Here is a 24,628-nt window from a genome sequence, read left to right on the forward strand (position 1 = left end):
GTAATTGTCTTTGTAGTATAATAGATCCTCTTCATAGGCCTATTGGTTCTGCTCATCTAGAAAGCCCTGCCTAACACACATTTTTGTTTGGTTGGTTGGTTAGTTTTTGTTGGTTTTGCAGATAGAGTTTTTCTGTGTAGCCTTGCTGTCCTAGAACTCACTCTGTAAACGAGGCTGGTCTCCAACTTAGAGATCCACCAGCCTCTGCCTCCCAAGTGCTGAGAATAACAATACCCCCGTCACACACTTCCTTTAATTAAGGAACAGTAAGAAAAGAAATGAGCAGAGAAAACCAGTTTCTATCTTGCCCTTATGGTTTTCCAGCTACCAGCATAGGTTTGATCTTTAGGGTATGGGTCAAATCTCATAAGAAGAGTCATTCCCAGCTTACTGAAAAACCCATCCTACCGAGGTCCAACTATCAGTAAAGCAGATGGGTCTGGAGAGATGGCTCAGCAGTTAAGAGCACTTGCTGCTCTTCCATAGACCCAGGTTCCATTTCCAGCACTTACAAGGTCTCTTACAACTGCCTTTAACTCCAGTTCCAGAGGATCCAGTTTCAATTTCTGGCCTCATCAGGCACAGACACATATGTGGTATCCATAAATACAATGAGGCAAAAAAAAAAACACTCATGTAAAACAAAAAGAAACATTTTTGAAAAGAACTTACAGGTGGCAGCCTGGAGATTTTGAAATATTTCAATTTACATATAGGAGTTCATAGGTAAATTCTTTCTCCTAACATTGTCCTGATTTCTCAGCAGATTCTAAACAGGAACAGATCTTAGCTTGCCCAGCAGTGTACCAGTTGCTCCCTGCTCCTCTCATACAGGGCAACATTTGATTGTGGTACACAGCTAGGCGAAGCTTAGTCATTGACATTTCCTCCTTTTTGGAGTTACTTGAGGCCATCTATTTGTATGTCTTGACCTAACAGGTGCCTCTCACACAGCAGGAATTCAACACATATCTGCAGTTGAGTGGGTGAAGTAGCTTTGTGGGAAAAACAGATCGGTAAGCATGGAAGCTACATACATAGAGTCTTCAAAAACTAAAGTGCATTGTGTATATTGTGGGGGGAGCAGGAGTCATTCTTGGATGTCATTTGTTGGGTACCACCCACCTTGTTTGTTTGTTCCTGCTTTTTCTAGACAGGGTTTCTCTGTGTAGCCTTAGCTATCTTGTAGACCCCCTTTGTAGACCCAGGCTGGCCTCAAACTCACAGAGATCCATCTGCCTCTGCCTCCCGGAGGGCCTGGATTATAGGGGTGTACCACACCCAGCACATGTACCTTGTTTTTAAAGACTGGCCCGGAGCTTGCCAAGTAAGCTAGATGTCCTAGGGATCCACCTGTCTCCACCTCTTTAGCGCTGGGATCACAAGTGCATGCCACAAAACCTGGCTTAAAACGAAACAACACAAAACAAAACAGAAACACATGTCCCTACCACTAACTTCTCCAACTGAACTCACTTCCTGGCCTTGTGTCTGTATTATTTAGTGGCTGCTTTCCCCATTTTAACTTAACCAAGTAGTCTGGTGTCTTCAGACTTTTTTTCTTTATCCTTGTGGTTGAGGTGAGGCTGAAAGATCGTGAATTTGAAGTCAGCTGTGTTACATAGTGAGATAGTGAGACAGACAGCCACACACACACACAGAGACACACAGACCCAGAGAGACGGGGGCACGAGGGAGGGAGGGAGGGAGGGAGGAGACAGTGTGTCCTTGGCCTCTGGCTATAACAAAGAGTCTTTTTCTTTTATTTTTTTATTTTTAATTTGTTTGTTTGTTTGTTTGTTTGTTTGTAAAGACAGGTTTCTCTGTGTCCCCCTGGTTGTCCTGGACCCACTCTGTAGACCAGGCTGGCCTGGAACTCACAGCAATCTGCCTGCCTCTGCCTCCAGGACTAAAGGCGTGTACCGCCATGCCCAGCTAACAAAGAGTCTTTCTATGTTCCTCTGGAGATGATGAGAAATAGACCTAGCCAAAGAAGCAATTGGCTTCTTCTTCACCTTGAGGTATCATAACAGGCGAGCCTGCTGAAAAACTTTAAATGTTGTAAATGTTAAACCCCCCCAGCTCAAGCAGTCCTCTGCCACCAATTAATGCAGTAGCTTCCACTACAACCAGGGACCATCATGCTCAGGTTATTTATTTAGTTTTACTCTCACAAAATACATAGCCCAAGCTGGTCACAGGGTTAGAAGCCTAGGGAGCCTCCTCATTATATTCTGCCAGTGGCTTGTTTGGTTTACACATTAAATGAAGGTTGACCAGTTGTCTATTGTAACTCACTCCAGCCTGTCCAGTCTAGAAGGTTCTTAAGAGTAGTATGGGCTTGGTCTCCTTCACAACCAAAACACCACTAACCACTGAGTGCTGCACTGCTAAGCAAATCCACCACCAGGGTCGGAGGCCCCAGAATTCTCACTGGTGTGGACATGAGGATGAATGAAAGAGGCAGAGAGATGGCAGTTTTACAGTCCTATTGAAAATTGTCTTGAGGGCTGGGGAGATGGCTCAGTGGCTAAGAGCACTTCCAGAGGTTCTGAGTTCAATTCCCAGCAATCACGTGGTAGCTCACAACCAACTATACTGGGATCTGATACCTTCTTCTGGCACGCAGGTGTACATGAAGATAGAGCACTCATCTACACAAAATAAGTAAATAAATCTAAAAAAATTGTCTCAAAGTTGGAGAGATGGCTTAGCAACTAAAAGAGCTTTCTCTGCTCTCGCAGAGAGAGGACCGGTGTTTGGCTCCTGGTGACTGTGTTACACAACTTAGAATCCTGAAACTCCAGCTCCAGGGGTTCTAACACCCTCTCTGGCTTCTGTGGTTGTCTGCACACACATATGCCAATAAATGCATACACACACACACACACACACACACACACACACAAATAGAAAATAAGCCTTTTAAAAATTGTCTCAGGAATTTCTATTCTAAAAATGTGTCTTAAATAAATGATAACAATAAATGTACCCCACAGATAAACGTGTTTGCAATGACACATAAGCACACATACTAATTGTAATTCCTGGTTAAGGTTTTGTTACGTCGTGTTTTGGTTTGATACAGGATCTCAAATAACTCAAGCTGGCCTCATAGTCTGAGGCCTGGCCTCCTGCCTCCGCTTCTTAAGTGCTGGGATTACAACCTGTACCGCCATACCCATCCACTAACTGCATTTATTTCTTTCAGTTTTAGTTTAGTTTTGTTTTGGTGTGTGTGGCACTGAGATAGAAATGTCGTAAATGTTCACTAACAGGGGTAGGTCAAGTAAAGTACAGGGCAAGCATTTAATTGGATACTATACAGCCATATAAAAAAGAATGAGGAAATAATTTAGCTGTGCACTTTGGTGGTTAAAGGCAAGTATTCAAGGAGGAAGACAACCTGCCTACATGTGTGATCCTCCCTTTCTCGGAGAAAGTGTCTCCCTGTGCGGCCCAGGCTGCTTGTAAACGTACTGTGTAGCCCAGCCTGGCCTTGAACTTGGATTCCTCATGCCTTCACCTCCTCAGTGCTGGGGTCACTGAAGAGTCCTGTTATATCTATCTCTTTGTATATTTAATAGAACCTTTTGGATAGATATAAAGGGAATTATGGTATCGGTTGGTTTTAGAGAGAGAAACTGGGTATTGGCAGAAACTTTTTTTTTTTTTGGCAGAAACGTTTTAAAGAGTTTTTTGTATATGCCTCTTTCTAGCTTTAAATTCTGAACCATGGAGATTACCTAGCCCTAACAATAAGTTAAGTAGTATTGTATTACTTCAACATACCTTTTTAAGGCGGGTGACAGTCCTAATAGGTGTATAGACCACACTTAAGGGCAGGTCCCATGCCCAACAGTAGATGACCAACACAAAACAAATTCAATGGAGCGTTTAATTTTTTGCCTCATACTGCTTTATGTGGGATTTTTTTTTCTTCTTCTTTTGCTTATGCTCTTCTATTATGGTTTCAGGTTTTGTGCTTTTATGGGATTTCTGTGTGTGCATGTGTGTGTGTGTGTATGTATACATGTGTTTCTTGTAGTGTTTCTTTGGCTCTCTTTCTTTTCTGTTTGTCTGTTTTGTCCTATTCATATTTGTTTATTTTTATTTTATCCTTTCTTTTCTTTTCTTTTATGCCTGTTTGTTTTCTAATGGGAGAGAGAAAAAAAAAGTGTAGATTTGGCCCAGGGTGATGGCACACACCTTTAATGCCAGCACTCAGGAGGCAGAGGCAGGTGGAAATTCACTGTAAATTCAAAGCCAGCATGGTCTACAAAGCGAGTTCAGGACAGCCAAGACTATATAGAGAAACCCTGTCTCGAAAAAACAAAAAACAATAAACAAAGAAACAACAAAAAAGGTGTGGATTTGGGGAGGATCTAGGAAAAGTTGCTGGAGGAAAAACATGATCAGAATATATTGTATGAAAAATATCTATTTTCAATAAAAGGTAAGAAGGTGAGAGTCCCATATTAGCCATTTGATAGTGAATAACTCAAACAATTTTAATTTTATATATATATGTGAAAAAAAAAGCAAGGGCCTTGTTGTGAACACTTGGACTCGGTACACATTAACATAGGCAATTAAAGTAGGAAAATCAAAAAGTTCAAGGTCCATTGGCTACACACTGAGTTCCAGCCAATCTGGACTACCTCTCAAAACAACCAACCAGCCAGCCAAATAGACAACGTCACTCTCTGTCTCTGCTTGTCTTGGCATAGTTCCCCAAATCATCCTATCCAACAAATCTATTCCCAGCCTCAACACCTCTTTTGACAGCTTCCTTAGAGACTGCTGAAGAGGTAGACTCCCAGGATTTCTCACCAAGAGGCACAGCCATGTGAATAAGTCCTCCTATTCACTGAATATGTCTCAGTATCTAGAATAAGTTCTTTCATTCCCCTCAGAAGTGGGCTAGGAGCTCTTCAACCTCAGCGTGTGCTGTTTTCTTCCTCTTCTCTCTCTCTCTCCTCCTCCTTCCCACCCCTCCTTTTCTGCAACAGTGTCTTGCTATATAGTCCTGGATGGCCTGGAGTCCATGTGGACTACCATGCGGACTTAGCTAACCTCAGACTTGCAGACCACCCTCAGCTTCCTCAGCAAGCCTCAGCTTTCGGCTTGCTGCCTTGGTGGGCTTCAGGATCCATTCTCTCCACACCGTCCTCAGTGTTTTGAATACTCTGTGCAATGCCCTCAGAACAGTGACCTGTGGGTGCTTCAGGGATGAGGAAACTGCACCCTCTGCAGGATTGTTTAAAAAGTGGTACGTTAAGTCCAATAGACCAGACCAGGTCCTGGTCCTGTCTGTTGTCCACCCCAACTCTCACCCTGCTCCCTTTGTCCCACAATACCTCCTCTGGATACACCTGAACCATATGAAACTTGGAGTACAAACTCAGTCTATGTCAGCAACAGGCCACCCCCAGAAGTTACAGAACTTAACAGTTTCCAACGCCACCTTCAAAGGGTATCACAAAGGCTAGGGATGTAGTTCAGTTGACACAAAGTCCTGAGTGTGACTCCCAGCACCACAGAAACCAGGCATGATGGTGCAAGTTTGATGGATTCCAGGTCTGAGGCATCCGGGCATACAGTAGACCTTGTCTCAGAAACAAAGACCAAGGAGATGGCCCAGAGCACTTGCCGTACAATCGTGGGAACTGGAAAAACACTGGGACTTGCTGGCTTCCAACTCAGCTGGGAAAACCTGGCCCTGGGTTCCCGGAGGGGGCCTCCCACAAAAGGAACAGGCAGAGATTAATAGAAAAGGGTACCTAGCCAGGAGGTGGTGGCACACGCTTTTAATCCCAGCACTCAGGAGGCAGAAGCAGGCAGATCTCTGAGTCTGAGGCCAGCCTGGTCTCCAGGGCTGGTTCTAGGACAGCCAGGGCTGGACAGAAAGACCCGGTCTCAAAAAACCAAAAGGGAAGGGAGAGAGAGAGAGAGAGAGCCAAAGCCACCTCTGACACATACAGACACATGAGTACTTTGTTTCTTAAAAGGCAAACAAACATGATAAAATAACAATAATAATAATTAAAAAACCCTCCCAGAAACATACTGAAACTCAGGACCTCCCAGGGAGTTAGTTATTAAAGACAATGTGATATCTGATATTTGAATAAAGACAACTTTTTTTTTCCAAGACAAGATTTCTTTTTAATGTCTTGAGTAGGTGTGTCCGTTTCCTTTGCAGGGGATGGTGGTTCTCTTCCCTGACTTCCTCGGGACTGGGGAAAGCTGTGAGGCAAGTGGCAAATGCCAGGGCAGTGAGAGCCCTACACTCTTTGTGTGCACGCATGTGTGTTGGCGTGCTTTTATGCATGTTGGCTTACTTTTTATCTATTTTACTGGGGTTCTTATATCTCTACCTCCCTTCCAACCCCCAACACTAGGTAGAAGAGAAAGAAGGTTAGAGTAGAAAGGACATAGATCTCTTTAGACTTAGTTCCTTGGGGCAAGTCCAATCTTTGTAATCAGAAGATCCAGCAGTCCAGCAAAACAGAAAACAGCAAACGCAGCAGGAGGAACCAGCAGCGGTGGTGGGCAACAGCAGGGAGAGCACCCCCATCCCTCGCTGGGCTCTGGCATTTATACCCTCTCAGAGTCCTCAGAATTAAACTACCTGTAGCTGGCAAAGATCACACCCCTCTCAGAGCAGGGCAGAGTTAACAGACAATAATAGTTAACAGCTGTGGAGAAACTGAAGCAGCCCCATATCCCACGCCTGGGATTAAAGCAAAAACATTTTTACATAACATGAGTTCTTAAAGAAACCAAAACTGTGCATGTGTACAGGTGTGCATGCATGAGTGCACAGAGGGAGAGTTGGCAGGACAGCTGCCAAAAAAAATCCCTGTTCTTTGAGTGGTTCCCCACTTAAATGTCTCTTGACTCATTCCAGGATAATAGAATTTACAGTCCTGCATCTATTTCAGAGATGATCTCCAGGAAGGGGGAAGTTGCCTCAAATGATGAAGATTCATTTACACAATCTAATGTTTCTTTATATGTCATCCAATTGCCTGAATGTTGTGCATCAAAAAATAAAAATAACGTGTGTGAGACTACAATGGTAATACAGGCCAGGGGAAAGTGAGGGACCAGCCATCCAGCTGTATCTTCTCTGACTGGACAGAGCTGACAGAGAATCTCTTTTCTCTCCCAGGTTTTGTTTGAAGCTAGATAAGCAGCTTGACAATCTGCAGGAACAGTGGGAGGGTCTAGGGTTTGGCATCTAAAGGTCTGAGAAGGAAAGAGAGGCAGCTGCAGGTCAGGAGAACCTTTTCAAAATGTTACACGTCTCCCTGACTCTGGGATATTTGATCTTTGCTCAAAATGCAGTCAAGCCTGTTTTTGAGTTTGGCTCACCACCCCACTTCTGAAAACTTGATGGGCTTATTGTTCAGGCAGCTGTAGAAGAACCCAGAGGTGGGGGACACCCTCACATTCCTGTATCATGTTAGAAATAGTCATCTATCCAAGGTTTAAAGCAATGGAAAGTACGCTTGTTTTATCCAAAGGCAGAACACTGGAAATCACTGAGCTCTGAGGCAACATCTTGGTGTTTTTAACACAGTAGCTTTCCTGCTGAAGGCCTGTTAATGATCAGCCATTTCCTGGCTCCTTCCCTTCCTCCAGAACACTGGAGTCTCTTCACCATTCTTCCACCTGGCCTCAGGAACATATTCTCAGGAAAGCCAAGGAAAGCAGGCAATGTTGGACTCTGCAAATATCTCACACAGGCCTTGGAAATCAAAACAGGAACGTTATGGCCTAGCTGAGCTGGGGACCCAGAAGTGGGGGTGGGGGGGCAATTTCCCACTCCCTGTGAAGAATCAGCTGAAGAGGAAACATCCACAAAAACAGTTGGAAACCACAAGACATGAGGGAAGTAATCCGTTTGCTTGCAGAAAGAAGGCTCTTTGCTTTCTCTGGCTTTCCTCATATCAATAAAGAGGCACCATTCAACTTTCCCTACTTCAGAGAAAAGTCATCCCCTAGCCCCAAAGAAAAAGAAGCACCTCACAAAGGCCTAGAGGCCCGACTGAGAAATGAGCAAATGTGTAGAGAGCTGAGGACACCGTTTTGGCTCTGGAAATTACACGAGGACTTGAACACCTGTTGGAGTTACATCTACAAGACTTCGAATATCATATAAGAAAGCCTGGGGGAGATGTAACTTTGCTCAGACCTGTGGACTTCCTGTAACAGACTACTCTTGCCTGGAATCCCTGGAATCCCTGAGCCCTGGGCAGAGCTTGTGGGTTTTAACACTCCTGAAGCTGCAGCATTTCACAGACCTAGAACGGTCTTGAGAGCACCCCTCTGCTGGGGAGAGTTCGAGTCTGCTTTATTTAAATCTGTAGCATGGCAACCTGCTTTGTGCTGTTTTATCCCATTTTAAAGGTACCAGTCCCAGGTTGTACACCTCATTGTCTGTTCACCTCATTCCTGGGAAGGGCAAGACAAGAGTCAATCTTTACTGACCCCCTTACCTCTGACTCCACAAAGCTGTCCTCTGACCTCCATGGGCACAAGACAGGTGGGGGTACACACACACAATAATAATAGACTAAAAATGTAAAGAATTTGTAATTTTGTGTACTTGCTGGATATATTTAATTCTTTAGGACAAAATCTTTGATGTACAGTTGCTTAGTCAAAGACTCTCGATACGTATGTGTTAAAAAAAAATACACAAATAAGATGCTGACTGAAGCTAGATATGGTAGCACATTTCTGTAATGCCAGCACTTGAAAGGCTGAGGCATGAAGACCATGGGTTTGAGGTCACAGCTGGGTACAAAACAATTTCATGACATTACGCATGATAGTCAGACTGTCCAAAAACACAACAGTAAGAACCACAATAATGTTGATGATAGTTAACAGTGAACTGTTTCAACTTCATCTTGGCATTGATAGCTCAGACCTTAATATTTTCAATATTCATATATTTTGCCCGTCTGATTAATAAGTGTACTGTTGTCTTTAAAATTTTATGCACTTAGCCAGGAGTGGTGGCGCACACCTTTAATCCCAGCACTCAAGAAGGCAGAGGCAGGCTGATCACTGTGAGCTTTTGGCTACCCTGGTCTCTACAAATGAGTCCAGGACAGCTAAGGCTACACAAAGAAACCCTATCTTAAAAAACCAGCCGACCAAACAAGCAAGCAAATAAATAAATAAAATTGTGTACTTATTTGATTCCTAGTAAGATTATAAGTTTGGCTTCATATTCCTATAAATCACTTGTATTTCTTTTGAGAATTATCAGACACATAAAAACATTATATTGACATCCCCACTCTTTTGAGACGGGGTCTGTGTTAATGTTTTATTTCTGGAACAAAGATGTGAGAAAAACGATTTAAAGGGAGAAATTGCTTGTTTTGTGTTACCGGCCTGCAGTGACACCTGGATGATACCTGAGAGAGGGCTGTGGGAAAGGAGGGGGCAAGGCAACACAAAAGACACCAAGTCGAGGCTCTGATCTAGGTGTCGTTCACGGAAAGTCAGGTTAGATAGCAGGAAACTACAAGCAGTTTCTCACGGAGGCAATTTTTACTTAGCCAAAACTTCTGAGGGCTCACTCAAGGTTACACAGAACCTGCTGTCTGGGTACCATGGTTGCATGGAGTTTCTCAGGGTCAGAGCCCTCTGCTGTAGAATTGCCAGGGTCAGTCTCTGAGACAACAAACTTTAGATTATAGCCGGGGCCAAGAGGCCAAATTCCACTGCTCAGATGCACACTCCATTTTGTCATTAACTCCAAATGGGCTACCACAGTTTTGAATAGTGTTTTCAGCACATGGCCCTTGCAAGGCTCCATTGCCTTTGGCCGGTGTGAAGCTCATAGCTGACAGGAGACAAAGTGAGGAAGCCTATGAAGCAGGGGCTCTGTGAGCGAAACTTTAAAGACTAAAAGGAAGAAAAGTTAGGGGTCATCAAGATGGCTCAGCAAGATAAGGCACCTACCCCACAAGCCTGACAACCTGAGTTCTGTTCCCAGAATCCACGGAAGACGGGAGGAGAGGCGTGCACTGAATGCTTGTGCTCGTGCACACACGCCCGCACACACACTAATGCACTAAAAACGGAGCCTAAGTGATGGTCCATGAAGGTAACGGCTGCTGTTCATCCAGCAGAGGATGAGGCCTATAAGAAAAATTCAAAGAAGCCTAAGCATTAAGAAAATAAGCAGGGGCTGGAGAGACGGCTCAGCAGCTACAAGCATTTGGCTGCTCTCCCAGAAGTCCTAACTTCAAGCTCTCAGGCTCACAACCATCTGTACTGGGATCTCATGCCCTCTTCTGGCATGCAGGTGTAGATGCAGATAAAGCATTCATATACAATAAAATAAATAAATCTTTTTTGAAAAGAAAACAAGGAACCCAATTAAGAAATGGGCACGGAACTGAACAGAATATTTTTTAAAGGATTTTTTTCAGATTTATTTTATTTTGTGGGTATGAGTGCTTTCCTGACATGTATACATACCACATGCATGAGTGGTACCTAAAGGCAATGCTGAGCCTCCTTGTGGGTGCTAGGAATCAAACCCTGGGCCTTTGTAAGAACAAGTGCTTTTACCCATTGAGCCAACTCTATGGCCTCACAAACCTGGTAAAATTTTCTTCTCTTCTCCCTCTACCTCCTTTGTCTTCCTCTTCCTCTTTTCAATTTTTTGAGACAGTGTTTCTCTATGTAGCTCTGGCTGTCCTGGACCTGTAGAGAGGCTGGTCTGAAACACACAGAGATCCATGTGCCTCTGCCTCCCAACTGCTACAATAAAAGGCATGAGCTACCATGTCTGGCCACAGAAAAAAAAAATTAATTACATCTTTATTTTTATATATTAATTAGAGTTTATTCATTTTATATCCCAGCTGCAGCTCCCTCCTTCATTCCCTCCCATGCCCCTCTCCAAGTCCACTGATAGGGGAGATCCTCCTTCTCTTCCATCTGATCCTAGCCTATCAGGTCTGATCAGGACTTGTTGCATTGTCCTCCTCTGTGGCCTGGCAAGACTGCTCCCCGCTCAGGGGGAGGTGATCAAAGAGCCAGCAATTAAGTTCATGTCAGATACAGTCCCTGTTCCCCTTACTAGGGAACCCACTTGGAGACTGAGCTGCCATGGGCTACATCTGTGTAGGGGTTCTAGGTAATATCCATGAATGGTCCTTGGTTAGAGTATCAGTCTCAGAAAAGACCCCTGTGCCCAGATTTTTTTTGGTTCTGTTGCTCTCCTTGTGGAGGTCCTGTCCTCTCCAGGTCTTACCATCTTCCCCTTCTTTCCTAAGATTCGCTGCACCAGAAAATTTATTAAAGAAGAAATGCAAATAACTAGAAAACATTTTAAAAGGTGTTCAACATACTTAGCCACAGAGGAAACGCAAATTAAAATGACTTTAAGACTCCATCTCACCCGAGTCAGAATGATTATGATTAAGAAGACAAATGATCTTTTCTGGTTCTCACCATTTGCCTCCAAATTTCATGATTTCCTTGTCTTTAATTGCTAAGTAGTATTCCATTGTGTAAATGTTCCATAATTTCTGTATCCATTCCTCCATTGAGGGACATCTGGGTTGATTCTGGCTATTAGGAATAAAGCTGTTACAAACATGGTTGAGCAAATATCCTTGTTGTATACTTGAGCATATTTTGGAAATATGCCTAGGAGTGGCATATAGCTGGATCTTGAGATAGCTCTATTCATAATTGTCTGAGAAAACGCCAGATTGATTTCCATAGTGTTTGTACAAGTTTACATTTCCACCAGCAAAGGAGGGTTCCCCTTTCTCCACACCTCTCCAGCATGTGTTGTCACTTGAGTTTTTGTTGAAATGGTGGGAATTAGAAAAGATCATCCTGAGTGAGGTATCCCAGAAGCAGAAAGACACACATGATATATACTCACTTATAAGTAGATATTAGGATAATCATACTAAAATCTGTACATTTAAAGAAGCTAAGCAAGAAGAGGATCCTGGGTAAGATGCTCAATCCTCATTCAGAAAGGCAAATGGGACATGGAGAAAACAGGGACTAGGACAGGCGCCTACCACAGAGGGCCTCTGAAAGACTCTACCCAGCAGGGTATTGAAGCATATGCTGAGATTCATAGTCAAACTTTGGGCAGAGTACAGGGAATCTTATGAAAGAAGGGGGAGATAGAAAGACCTGGAGGGGACTGGAGAGCAACAGAACAAAAATATCTGGGCACAGGGGTCTTTTCTGAGACTGTTACTCCAACCAAGGACCATTCATGGATATAACCTAGAACCTCTGCTCAGATGTAGCCCATGGCAGCTCAGCCTCCAAGTGGGTTCCCTATAAAGTGGAACAGGGGATGTATCTGACATGAACTCAGTGGCTGGTTCTTTGATTACCTCCTCCTAATGGGGGAGCAGCCTTGCCAGGCCACAGAAGAGGACAATGCAGCCAGTCCTGATGAGACCTGATAGGCTAGGATCAGATGGAAGGGGAGGAGGACCTCCCCTATCAGTGGACTTGGGAAGGGGCATTGGAGAAGAGGGAGGGAGGTCGGGATTAGGAGGGGCTGAGAGAGGGGAAATATAGCTGGAGTACAAAGTGAATAAATTGTAACATATAAAAATATATTAAAAAATAAATTGAAGTGATATTTAAAAAAACAAACAACAACAACAACAAAAAGAAAACAAATGATGCAGTTTAGTAGTGACACACACCTTTGATCCCCAGCACTCAAGAGGCAGAGGCAGGCGAATCCCTGGTCAAGGCCAGCCTAGTCTACATAGTAACAGCCAGGACTACACTAAGAAACCTTGACTAGAAAAAAACAGACAAACAAACAAACACAAAGATGGAAACATATGCTGAGACCCCTAGCCAAACATGAATCAGAGCTTGGGGAATCCTGCAGAAGAGGGAAAGAAAAGAAGACAAAAGAGGCCAAAAACACAAGAAAACACACAGAACCAACTGGGTCCATAGGGGCTTACAGAGACAGACCCACCAACCAGGGAACCTGCATGGAACTGACCCCAAGGTCACATACATTACAGTTGTGTAGCTTAGTCTTCATGTGGGACTCTTAACAGCATGTGCAAAATCACTGATTCTGTTGCCTGCTTTTAGGACCCTTTCCCCTTACTGGGCTGCCCCCTCAAGCATCAATAAGAGAGGATGCGCTTAGTCTTACTGCAACTTGATATGCCAGGGTTGGTTGATATCCAAGGAAGGCCTCCCCTTTTCTGAAGAGAAATGGAGGAGGAATGGATGGGTGAGGGAGCTGGGAGAAGAAGAGGGAGGGAAAACTGTGGTTAGGATGTAAAAATAAATGAATAATATTCATTCATTTGAATATTATTAAATACCATTGAACATTATTTGAATGTTATTGAATATTAGTAAATATTATTAGTGAACGAATAATATGGAATTTAAAAAAGAAAAAAAAAAACAAATGATAACACTGGCAAGACATAGGGAAAGCCAACTGTGTATCTGACACTAGTGGGAAAGTAAACTGCTGCAGCCACTGGGGAAGTCAGCGTGGAGGGTTCCTACAGAGCAAAACTAGAACTACCACGGGTATAGCGTTTCTGTGCTCCACACTGTACTTGCACAACCATGTTCATTGCTGCTCTACTTAAAACAGCTAGGAAATGAATTCAATCCAGATGTTTATCAGCAGATGAACAGGCAAAAAAAATGCAGTATGTACTAACAACAAAATATTACTCAGCTGTATAGAAAAATGAAATCATGAAATCTGCAGGTATATGGATGGAACTGGAAAAAATTGTACAGAGTGAGGTTAACTCAGGCTCAGAAAGACAAAACCCATGTTTTCTTTTATCTTTTTAAAAATTCATTCTTTTAAATTTTTAAAAATAATTTACATAATTTTATTTAATGTGCATTGAATGTGTGAGGGATGTCAGACCACCTGAACTGTAGTTTTAGACAGTTGAGCTACCATATGGGTGCTGGGAGTTGAACTGAGGTCTTTTGGAAGTGCAGACAGTGCTCGTAACCACTGAGCCATCTCTACAACCACAAAATTTTTGCTCCTTTTGTTTTGTTTTCAATTTTCGAGACAGGGTTTCTCCGTGTTGTCCTGGACTCATTGTTGTCCTGGGAGGCTGGCCATGCCTCTGCCTCCCAAGAGCTGGGATTAAAGGTGTGTGCCACCAGACCCTGCTTTCTTTCACATCTTATCTTCAAATCTTTTGGTTTGTGTGCTTAACTTGGAGCATAAATGGAAATCAGAACACTAGAAAGGGGCCTTTTATGGGGGAGGGGCCAGGAGAGGGGCTGTAGATTATAGGTAAAAAAAGAATAGTGAGGTGGAATGCTGGGGGGCAGTATAACAGCATCCCAGCCCCTCAGTAGGCTCCCAGACCTTAGCACAGCTGACTCCATGATGGAAGTACCGTTCAGGCTGCAATACTCAACACGTAGACCACAACAAACACCAGCTAAAACGAAGGCCTAATCCATCAAAGTCCATAGTTCTGGGAAAGTCTCTAAATGTATTAACCTTGCTTTTTTGGCTTCTGTAGTTCTGCTTCTAGCTAACCACTGTTCTTGTTAACTGATGTATGTCAACCCAGAACATAGTTTTTGTGCTTAAAAGCTCGCCCTGAAGAAGGCTTTTGCTACACTGGGATACAGAACACCTGGTGTAGCTGCCAGCTGGCTAATAAAGACTTCCTGCTGGCTTAAACCCATGTCTGAGCAGTCTTCTCTGGTGAATACTGCACAACAGGCAGAAAGGCTGAGGCAGGGAGAGGTGCAGGAGTATGGGGTAATCAGGAAGCAAGAACATTCAATAATCACTTGTTCTCAGCACTTTGACCAGTTACGTGTGTTCCCATTAACGGCTGATGACTGCAGAGGTTTTCTCCCTGGTGTTGAGGTCTACACTAGTCTACGTGAATTAACATAAATATTAAGGAAGTTTGATACCATCTTTATTTATCAAGACAATGGTGGAAGGTTCCCATCTAGGGCCTATGACTTCCCCAGACGTGAGTTTTTGGTCAGGTTTGCATAACCAAGCATGAGTTCCCTTTTGTGAAACATGTCTCAAATTCAACCCTAAAGTAATATCCTAAAAACATCTCTCTGTAACATTCATGCCACTATTTCATGAGCGGGCACAGCGGGCCTGGTAAGTTGTTGGTATTGTAACACACAGGGTTTTCTGCTGGGTGTTGTCATTGGTGGCTTTCTTCACTCAGAAGCCTGTATACCGCCTCGCAGACTGTCTAGCTAGGAGAGGAGAAATTTTCAATTAGTTCTAGTTTGATTATTCACTGTTCTTCCACCACTATTGTTTTCACCAATAAGGCCATCTAGTTTTGAAGCTCAGGAGTGGAGAAAGTAGTCTTGTTCCTGACTGTAGACCAAATGCTTTCTTTCCCATTTAACATGTTGCTGTAGGTATGTAATATTTGCCTTTGCTATGTTGATATATGTCCATATATTGATGGTTTCTTCAGAACTTTTTAACATTTTGCTTTTATGGAGATGACCACATGATTTCTACCTTGAGTCCATTTATATAATTTATACTTTTTAATTTACATATATTTAACCATCCCTACATTATCAGATAAAGCCAATTTGATAATTTTTTGTGTGTGCGTATGTGTTTTCTCTGCTTTGGGTATCTAGGTGATAATACTAGTGTCAGAAAGTGATGGGTAGTGTTCCTTTTCTATTTTATGGAAAAGTTTGAAATATATTTGTAGTGATTCATTATAATGAAGAGATCTCTTATAACTCTAAGAGACTGGAACTTTTGTTGTACCTCAAATTTTGAAGTAAAACACTCTCTTGGGCAGAGCGCAAGGAGTCTTATGGAAGAGGGGGTGGGATAGAGGGACATGAAGGGGACAAGGACCCCCCACAAGGAGACCAACAAAGCTACAGGATCTGAGCCTAGGGGGTCCTGCAGAGACTGATGCACCCATCAAGGACCATGTATGGAGAAGACCTAGACACCCTGCTCAGGTGTGCCCAACTGGCAGCTCTGTCTCCATGCAGATCTCTGAGGGGAGCAGGGGCTTCCTCTGTCATGAACTTGGTTTCATCATCTTTGATGACAATGGTGGAGAACTCCCCCTTTCAGTGGACTAGGGGAAGGGGAAGAGGGAGGTAGGGTGGGACTGGGGTGAGTTGATGGAGGAGGAGTCAATCAGGATATATAATGAACACATTGTGAAAAAATAAAATTAAAAGAAAACTTAACTAAAAAAACAAAAAACACCTCTCCTAAAAAAGAATTCTAAAATATGTATGGATATTCAAAAACCCACAGTAAAAATATAAACCATAAAAATAAGGGCTTCCAGCTGGGTGTGGTGACACACACCTATAATCCCAGTACTCAGAGGGAGGTGGATCTCTGTGAGTTTGAGGCCAGCCTGGTCTACAAAGGGAGTCCAGGACAGCCAAGGCTACACACAGAAATCCCATCTCAGGGAGAAAAAAAAAAAAAAAAAAAAAAAAAAAAGACTTGCTGAAATCATACAGATAATATAAACAGATCTGCAAAAATGTCCCAAATGGGGCAGATCTGTAAGAATGCCCAGCATCTTAGTCTGAGGGAGGGTTCCAACCAGTATGTGGTGAACTCTAAAACCTTTTAGAATTGTGTGATTAGGCAACACACATTTGTCAGGAGTAACACATATATGCAGAGTATATGTGAATGCAGTTTCACTGAAGTGTTGAGTAGTATTAAGCCAAAGTTATCTATACCAAGCCTACTACAAAACACAATGAAGTCATTACATTAATTTACGTTTTTATTTCTGTATCTCACTGTAGTGCTGTGACAACAAAACACCTGTGTACCAGAGCATACATACATCAACAGTAAGATGTAACTTCTCATTACACCACTGCTAGGGGTATTAGCATTTCGTATGAGACATAAGCATGGAAGATGGCCACACCAAATAATTTTCTGTTTTTTTTCCTTAGATAATCTTATTTTTTTTCAATCAGTAATACTTTATCAATCTCACTGTTAATAGATCTATAAATGATCTGGGTGATAGGATGTGTGGGGATCATTCAACTGTGTTATACTGTAAGAGCAGCTAGAGTAATTGCACACACATCAATAAGGAACTGTCACTGTAATTAAGGGCTAGTTATTGTTAGTTGCACAATGATGAAGTTCTTTTGAAAACAATAGCCCACTTATATGTGAAAAATGCCCTTTCCACTTGTACAGAAGAAAAAGTATTCAGAAAGTTATTTTTGGCCTTGCTATGTCAAAAAGTCAACTGTACAAAGATCTACGTTAAACCTAAAATTATAATTTTAAATGTCTATTAAAAACAAAAATGTCATGCATTTTATTATCAATTATGCAGAGGCTTTAAAACTGTTGCAAGACCATATAATATATATTAGCTTTTATACTGCTAATGCACAACTAACAGCAAACTTGATTAGATTAACGAATTTGTCTTAATTACACCTTTATATATCACACTAAATAGACAAATGCCACAAGATCTGCAGAAACACCCAGTTCTGAGCACTCAAATGGCAGGGTAGCTTTTTGTATTGTAATCCTTCACATACAGAATAACAAAAGGAAAAATTCTGCAGTTTCACGTTACAAAAAAACGTACTGCCGTAAAATATTAAGGGGTAAAGGATATTATCTATAACACAAAGAACTTAGAACTAGTGTCAAAGCAAACAAAACTAAATAAAAGTATCAAAATACACGGAGCAACTGAAGCACAAATCCTGCATTAAATACAGTAAAGATTTAATAACACAATGCACTAGTTAATAAAAGACACAAAAGTACAGGGAGCAAGGTCAACCAGTAAATAAAATAAAAATAATGGGGAAAAAAAAAATGAAACCACTATATTTCCCCTAGTCTAATATTTTTCTGGTGTCTTTCCATCCATATAATACCTAACACTGTACATTAAGTTTTTAATATCATAGAAAAACTTGGTTCTTCCATGAAACTCTTTATATTCTTGATATACCTTTAAAGTAGACATTATTATGAATGGAAAACAGCCTACCGGCACCTATTTTAACACTGAAGATTTACAGAAACTTTTTAAAAGTTATCATAATCCTTTTTGTCTTTTTTGCCCTCAGCTTCAAATCCGTCCACTCCATCACTATCCCTTCTTCGTTTCCTGTTGTTGTGGATGTTAAAACGTTGATTCATTTGTGGTAATGGATCCATTCCTAGAACTTTGTGTATCTGACGGAATGCGAGGAGTCTCAGTGCAAACTGCAAACAAAGTTAGAATACAGAATTAATTTAAAAGTCAAAACATTCAGGCAGGCCTGGTAGTGGACGCCTTTAATCCCAGTACTCAGGGAGGCAGAGACAGGTGGAACACTGTAAGTTTGAGGCCAGCCTATTCTACAAAGTGAGTCCATGACAGCCAAGGCTACACGAAAGCTTGAATAAACATGTATAGGCATGTGATGGATTATATAGAAGGCAGAACTGTTCAACATGTAAAACTGGTAGAAACCAACAAATAGAGCTGCAAAATATATACTACTACAAACTTACTGCGCCCACTAATATGTATGGTACAAGCCTGCTTTTACATTTCGACACTGTGAATAAAAAAATTCTTACTCTGCGTGGTGGTGGCACACGCTTTCAATCCCAGTACTTGGGAGACAGAAGCAGGTGGATCTCTGAGTTTAAGGCCAGCCTGGTCTACAGCATGAGTTTCAGGATAGCCAGGGGTACACACAGAAGCCTTGTCTTGAATCTCCTGCCCCAAGGAATTCTCAGAAGCATAAAAGGCAAAATATCTGATTCTTATTCATAACTTAATCAGGGGGAATGAGCACATTTCATAAATTTACTGACTCACTAGTCTTAAAATTTTTATACAATATTTTCATTAACAATTCTTACCTTTAACGCTAACCTAAAAGAGAAAAACACCCATCTTTTAGTGTAGGATCACTTAAGTCTTTTGATTTATATGTGTCTTTAAGTCATTAGCTCACATACAGATCTAATTTTTTTTCCTACAGATCAGTCAGCTACCTCAAAACCATTTTGTTGATGATTTGTCCTTTATTAAATATAAATTCCCTTATGTATTTAATAGTTCAGTTTTAGGCTCTTTGATTCCGAAGGCTTATCTGTGTCACAATTATATCTGTTTAAATATCTGTTGTTTTGATAGCTGGTAGTTACTTATGTTGGCACTAATCTACCTTCAATTCCAAATAAAAAATAATCTCTAAAGAGAGAGCACAGAGGAGGGAGTCAGGGAGAAAGAGAAAGAGTAGAAGAAGAAGAACAACGAGAGAGAGAGAGATGTAGCTCTGGCTGATATAGAACTCAAAGTACAGACTAGGCTGATCTTGAAGTTTTTTGTTTTTTAGTTTTTTTAAGGGGTAGAGTGTGTTTTCAGAGAGGGCTTTTCTGTGAAGCCCTAGCAGTCCTGGAACTCAGAGATCCACCTGCCTCTGCTTCCCAAGTGCTAGGATTAAAAGCATGCACCATCACTGTCAGACACTGGCTCAAAAACAAAAACAAAACCCCAAATCAACCAAACAACCTCCTGTTGAGTTTCTAACCTAATGGTAAATGGTTGCTTCCACTTCACAGTGTGGCTTTCAGTGCTGCTGTTCAGACTCACAATTCCTGTAATACCTCTCCCTATTTTGGGCTGGGGTATACAATTCAGGATCTTAATTATGCTGAACAAGCCATTGTCATTGAGCTACAAGGTACCATAGTGAATGTATCTCTAATGCAACACATTAAAGAATTCTGCCATATAAGTGGACAGTAATTAGTGGCAAATAAAATTAGGGGACTGACAAATTATTCCTAAAACTTTGAAATTTAGAAAAAAAAAAAGATTTATGAGTGTCTGTGAGTGCCTGCCTGATGCCAAATAAGGCCAAGAGGGTGTCAAATCCCCCAGAAATAAGAGTACAAGTGAATGTGAAGCAAACCTGGGTCTTCTGCAGGATTAGCTAAATGCTCTTAAATACTAAGCCACCTCTCTAGCCTCAATTTTGGAACCGACACAACCAATTACTTTGTGTTTATTTTTGCAGTGCTGGGACAGAGCCTGGGAGAAGGGGCACTTTGTGTATGTTAGGCAAGCACATCTCCACAGTTGAGCTCCATCTCTAGCCTCTTAAGGACCACTGAAAGATCCATTTCTTCTCTGGGGTAGAGTGGCTAGCAAGAAAGAGATTAGTTTTATAAATGTTACCCCGATAAAGGTATTGAACACAACTATAGGAAAGAATTAGAATGACTGAGGCTCTGTCTGAGACTCACTCTTTTAAAAAAACAAAAACAAAAAAACAACCACTAGATGCTCAAAAAGGACAGTTGAAAATTGCAGGCTAGCCTGGAAACACAGCAAGGCCTCATGTCAAAAGGAAAAAGAAAAAAACAAAAACTCACTCCCAAACCAATCACTGAATTAGAGACAACCAAGAATAAAGCTGATCATTAAAGGAAAGCAAGCATAGCCTCACCAGAGAGAAAGGAAGAAAAACACTAACATAAGCTAACATAACACACACGATACATAACCAAGAAACTAAAAATTACATCAACGTAGAACCCACTCAGATCTCACCAGTTATGAACGCGCTCATTTGTGTATGTGGACTCGTAATCCTGAGATTCTACTGTGTATGAAGTCTTATAAAATGGATCCACCATCACAATCAAAATACTGAACTATCCCATTAGCTAAGACAACTCCTTCAAGAACCATACCAACCTCTTTCCTATTCTAACTTCTCTGCTGTCTACCTCTGTAACTTGTTATTTCATGAGTGTTATAAAATCAGTAGCTCCTTCACTTCTGAGGAGCTTTTAGAAAAAGGGTCTCAAAGCCCACACTGGCCTTGTCCAGATCTCTCCTGCACCTTTCTCTCTAGAACAAGCCTATGAAGCTATACCCAGGTGTCTTCATTTTTAATAAAGGCTAAATTTCAGACAACCTCTTAAATTTGACCATTTTCTAGTTCATTTAATTTTTTTTCCAATTATGCAATGTCAATTTTCAAATGCCTGATTCTATTCTCAAATCTCTTTTCCCTTAAATTTTCAACCAATTCCTGGCTCTAGAAAATTAAAGGAAAGCTGGGTGTGATGGCACATGGCTTTAACCCCAGCACTTTGGAAGCAGAGGCAGGCAGATCTCTGTGAGTTTGAGGCCAGCCTGGTCTACAAAGCGAGTCCAAGACGCCAGGACTACACAGAGAAACCCTGTCTTGAAATTCCAGGAAAAAAAAAGAAAAAGAAAAAAAGAAATTTACTTAGTATTTAAGAAATGGACATCTTACAAGTCTGTTAACATATGTGTAATACTTTTATACTATGGTTTTCTCTCAGTTCATTTTCTAGCATAACAAGTTAATCTTGGTACATCTGAAATTGCAAATTATTCTTATCAGTATAGACAACAAGCCCTTAAGACTAACACTCGTTTTTCTTGGAATGGAGTATTACTAAGAGAAACTACATTTGTTATCTAATTCAGTATATTTCTGGATAATAAAAAATAGCCTCAATATAGAAAACTTTCATTCAGTAAGCCCATTTTCTTCTAAGTGATAACAGTGATGATTCTTTCATAAACTAAATGCTGTCTGAGATGGTAGAGCTGTCATAAAATGCAAAGGAGCTAGACTTTTGAGTTCACAGTTGTCTTTGCTATAAAGAAAGGTGCCAAAAAAGGGCAAAACTTTGATAATATTTAAAAGCACATTTCACTCCAACATAACCAGAGACTTTGTGACAATCCTGATACATAGCCTAATAGTCACATTTAGTGAGGTGTTTAATGTTGAAAATTCTGTATATATAAGACAAACACACAATTATACAACAGTCAGATTCACTCACATAATTATTTAAAATCCTATCAGTTTAAGGTAAATCTTTTTTGTTTGTTTTTAGAGATAGGTTCTCACTGTTTAGCCCTGGCTAGCCTTGAACTTACAGACAGAGATCTGCTTGCAACGATCTCTGAGGTGCTGGGATTCAATGTGTATGCTTTATCCCTTCTGGCAAGGTAAATCTTTTTTTTTTTTTGTTTTTCTCCAGACAGGGTTTTTCTGTGTAGTAGCATTGGCTGTCCTGGAGCTCAGAGATCTGCCTATCTCGAGCTTCCCAAGTGCTGGGATTACAGGCATGGATCACCATCACCAGGCAGTAAAAATCCTTTAAAGACTTACTTCTGAAATAAATATCACAACGGCTATTACACAGTTATTACATGTAAAGAAACAATTATTCCAACAAGAATTCAATTACCTGTGCACTGGATGTAATGTCTTCACGCTGTTGGTCAGTCATTGTCGCCAAAGTATCAAAGGGATCCTTTTCACAAGGATCCAGAAGTCCAGGGCTTCCTATAACAATCATTGTAAAGACATAAAACCATTAATAACATTATCTACTTGGGAAAGTAAGCCACTTATTCAATAAAGAAGTAAACTTATTTTTTACTCAATAAAAACACAAACCTTACCTTTGAGAATAATCCCTGAAGAAATGCACTCAAACACTCTCCTCAGGGCATCTCCAGGGCTTTGAGGACTAGACGCACTACTAATTGCTTTCTCTACCAGTAACTCCATAGCCTAAGTTTAAAAACATAAAATATGCTCAGCAGCTTAAAGAGCTTTTTCAAACACCATTAGAATGATAGATATATTCAAATATTGATAAAGATTATAAAGATTATGAAAGTTATGGTAAACAAGGTACTGAGTTAGTGAGCCAGCTCTGTGAGTAAATGGCAATTGCTAATGAGCCTAACCTCCATGGAACTGACTTCTCCAAGTGGCCCTGAGACAGACAGACAACACCCTGATGGAACCTTCAAAGAAGAAAGAACTAACTTCTCTACTTGTAGCAATACACAAGTATAAAATATTAATTTTTAATAATATTGAAATACTCAAATTAAATAAAAGCATGAAGTTTCATGCCTCTCCTATCTTCTCTTTGGTGGCTGAACCAGAATTACTTAAGCCCATGAATTGGTTAAGAGTATGGTCTGGACAACATAGTGCCATCTCAATAAAAAACAAGAAACTTGGCTAGCCTCCACAGCAAAGGTAGGAGGATCTCTGTGAGTTCAAGGCCAGCTTAATTCACATAGTGAGCTCCAGGACAAACAGACCTACAGAGATATTCCACCTCAAAAGAAGCAAATGAGTAAAGTCAAAGTGGTAGGATCAGGAGTTCAAGGTAAGTATGAACAACACAACAAAGTCGCAAACCAGAAAGTTAAGGGAACACAAACGTCACATTTTAAGATTAGTTCTTAGAGAAGAGAAACATCAGGCTAATACCTATAGACTACTTGATTCTAAGAGTTTGGGGAGGCCAGCATTCTACTAGTACTTCAATTCTTTCAATTCAGTTATTTCTGTCTCAGCAAGTCCTTTTGCTTCGGTCTCCTATGTACTAGAGACTACAGTACACTCCTGCCCAGTTTCTAATTCTGAGACATGGTCTCACTAAGTAGTCCTCTTGCTTAGCTTATCTGAATGCTGAGACTATACAGGCTTGAACTATCCCATCTAACCTGGCTTTTTTTTTTTTTTTTTTTTATAAACAATAGGTATTATCTCAACATCAATGCATCACTGGAATTCTGTCACCCACAAGAAAATAAAACAATTTTCACTTCATTTGATATTTGAGATTCAAAATCTTAAAACAATGAATGAAAGACAAAGGGAAAAGAAGTGGCTTAAAAAGTAACTAATCTAGGATTTTTTTCTTAATTTTTAAAAGTTTGCATTAAAATTTAGCGCTATTCACAATTTTTCAAAGTTACAATTCAGAAGCTTTTGGTAGGCTTACAAAATTGTTCATTACCACAGTAAAATTCCAGAATTTTCTTAAGATCACTGCCTGTAAGTAGACACCTCCCTTTCTCTACCCTTTCCTTCAATCTACAATCACAGTTTGATCCCTCGGACCAATGGCCCAAGGAGAGAATTCTGCTGCAGACTGTTCTCTGACCTACATAGGCACACACACACTGCTCAAAACATACAAGTAAAATATGTGAATGCAACACATAAAAGCTCCAAAAACAATTAAAAACAAAACAAAACAAAACAAATAACTTACAACTACAATGAAAGCCTAAAATGATCCAGAAGCTGAAAAATGTTCAGCTATACAATACAAAAGTCAGAGATACTGATAGGGGCTGAGAAATGGCTCAGTGGTTAAGAGCATTTGTTGACCCATGTTTGATTTCCAGTATGCACAAGGTGGCTCACAATTGTCTAATTCCAGTCCAAGAGCTCTGGTATCCTATTTTGACTTTCTCAGTTACCAGACACAAACATGATGCATACACACATGTAGACAAAACATTAATACATATAAAATAATAAATCTAAAAAGAAAAAAAAAAAAAAAACAAAACAGAGGTAAGCAGTGTTGAATCAATCTTAAGGCCAAATCTCTCAATCTCTTGCTCCTCTGAAACATAATTAAAAAATGCATTTTTACTACTAAATTATTGCTAGAACATAGCAATGCACATGCTACTGCCTATAAGCAAAAATCTAACAACTTGCATCAAAC

At 40.9% G+C, this 24,628-nt stretch overlaps 1 protein-coding gene across 6 annotated transcripts in view; it reads right to left on the reverse strand.

Annotated features, from left to right (window-relative positions):
- Window positions 1-16,807: 16,807 nt before the first annotated feature.
- Window positions 16,808-24,628, reverse strand: part of Zfr (zinc finger RNA binding protein) — a 66,586-nt gene continuing 58,765 nt past the window's right edge. For all 6 annotated transcript variants that reach the window (XM_060380447.1, XM_060380448.1, XM_021633719.2 and 3 more), the window contains 3 exons: window positions 22,545-22,656; window positions 22,328-22,425; window positions 16,808-18,292 (listed from right to left, as the gene is read on the reverse strand). In XM_060380447.1, coding sequence (XP_060236430.1) covers window positions 18,113-18,292; window positions 22,328-22,425; window positions 22,545-22,656 — 390 coding nt within the window. In that variant the 3' untranslated portion in view covers window positions 16,808-18,112. The remainder of the gene's footprint in view (window positions 18,293-22,327; window positions 22,426-22,544; window positions 22,657-24,628) is intronic.

Source organism: Meriones unguiculatus, chromosome 3, assembly GCF_030254825.1.
Source record: "Meriones unguiculatus strain TT.TT164.6M chromosome 3, Bangor_MerUng_6.1, whole genome shotgun sequence".
Lineage (NCBI taxonomy): Eukaryota > Metazoa > Chordata > Mammalia > Rodentia > Muridae > Meriones > Meriones unguiculatus.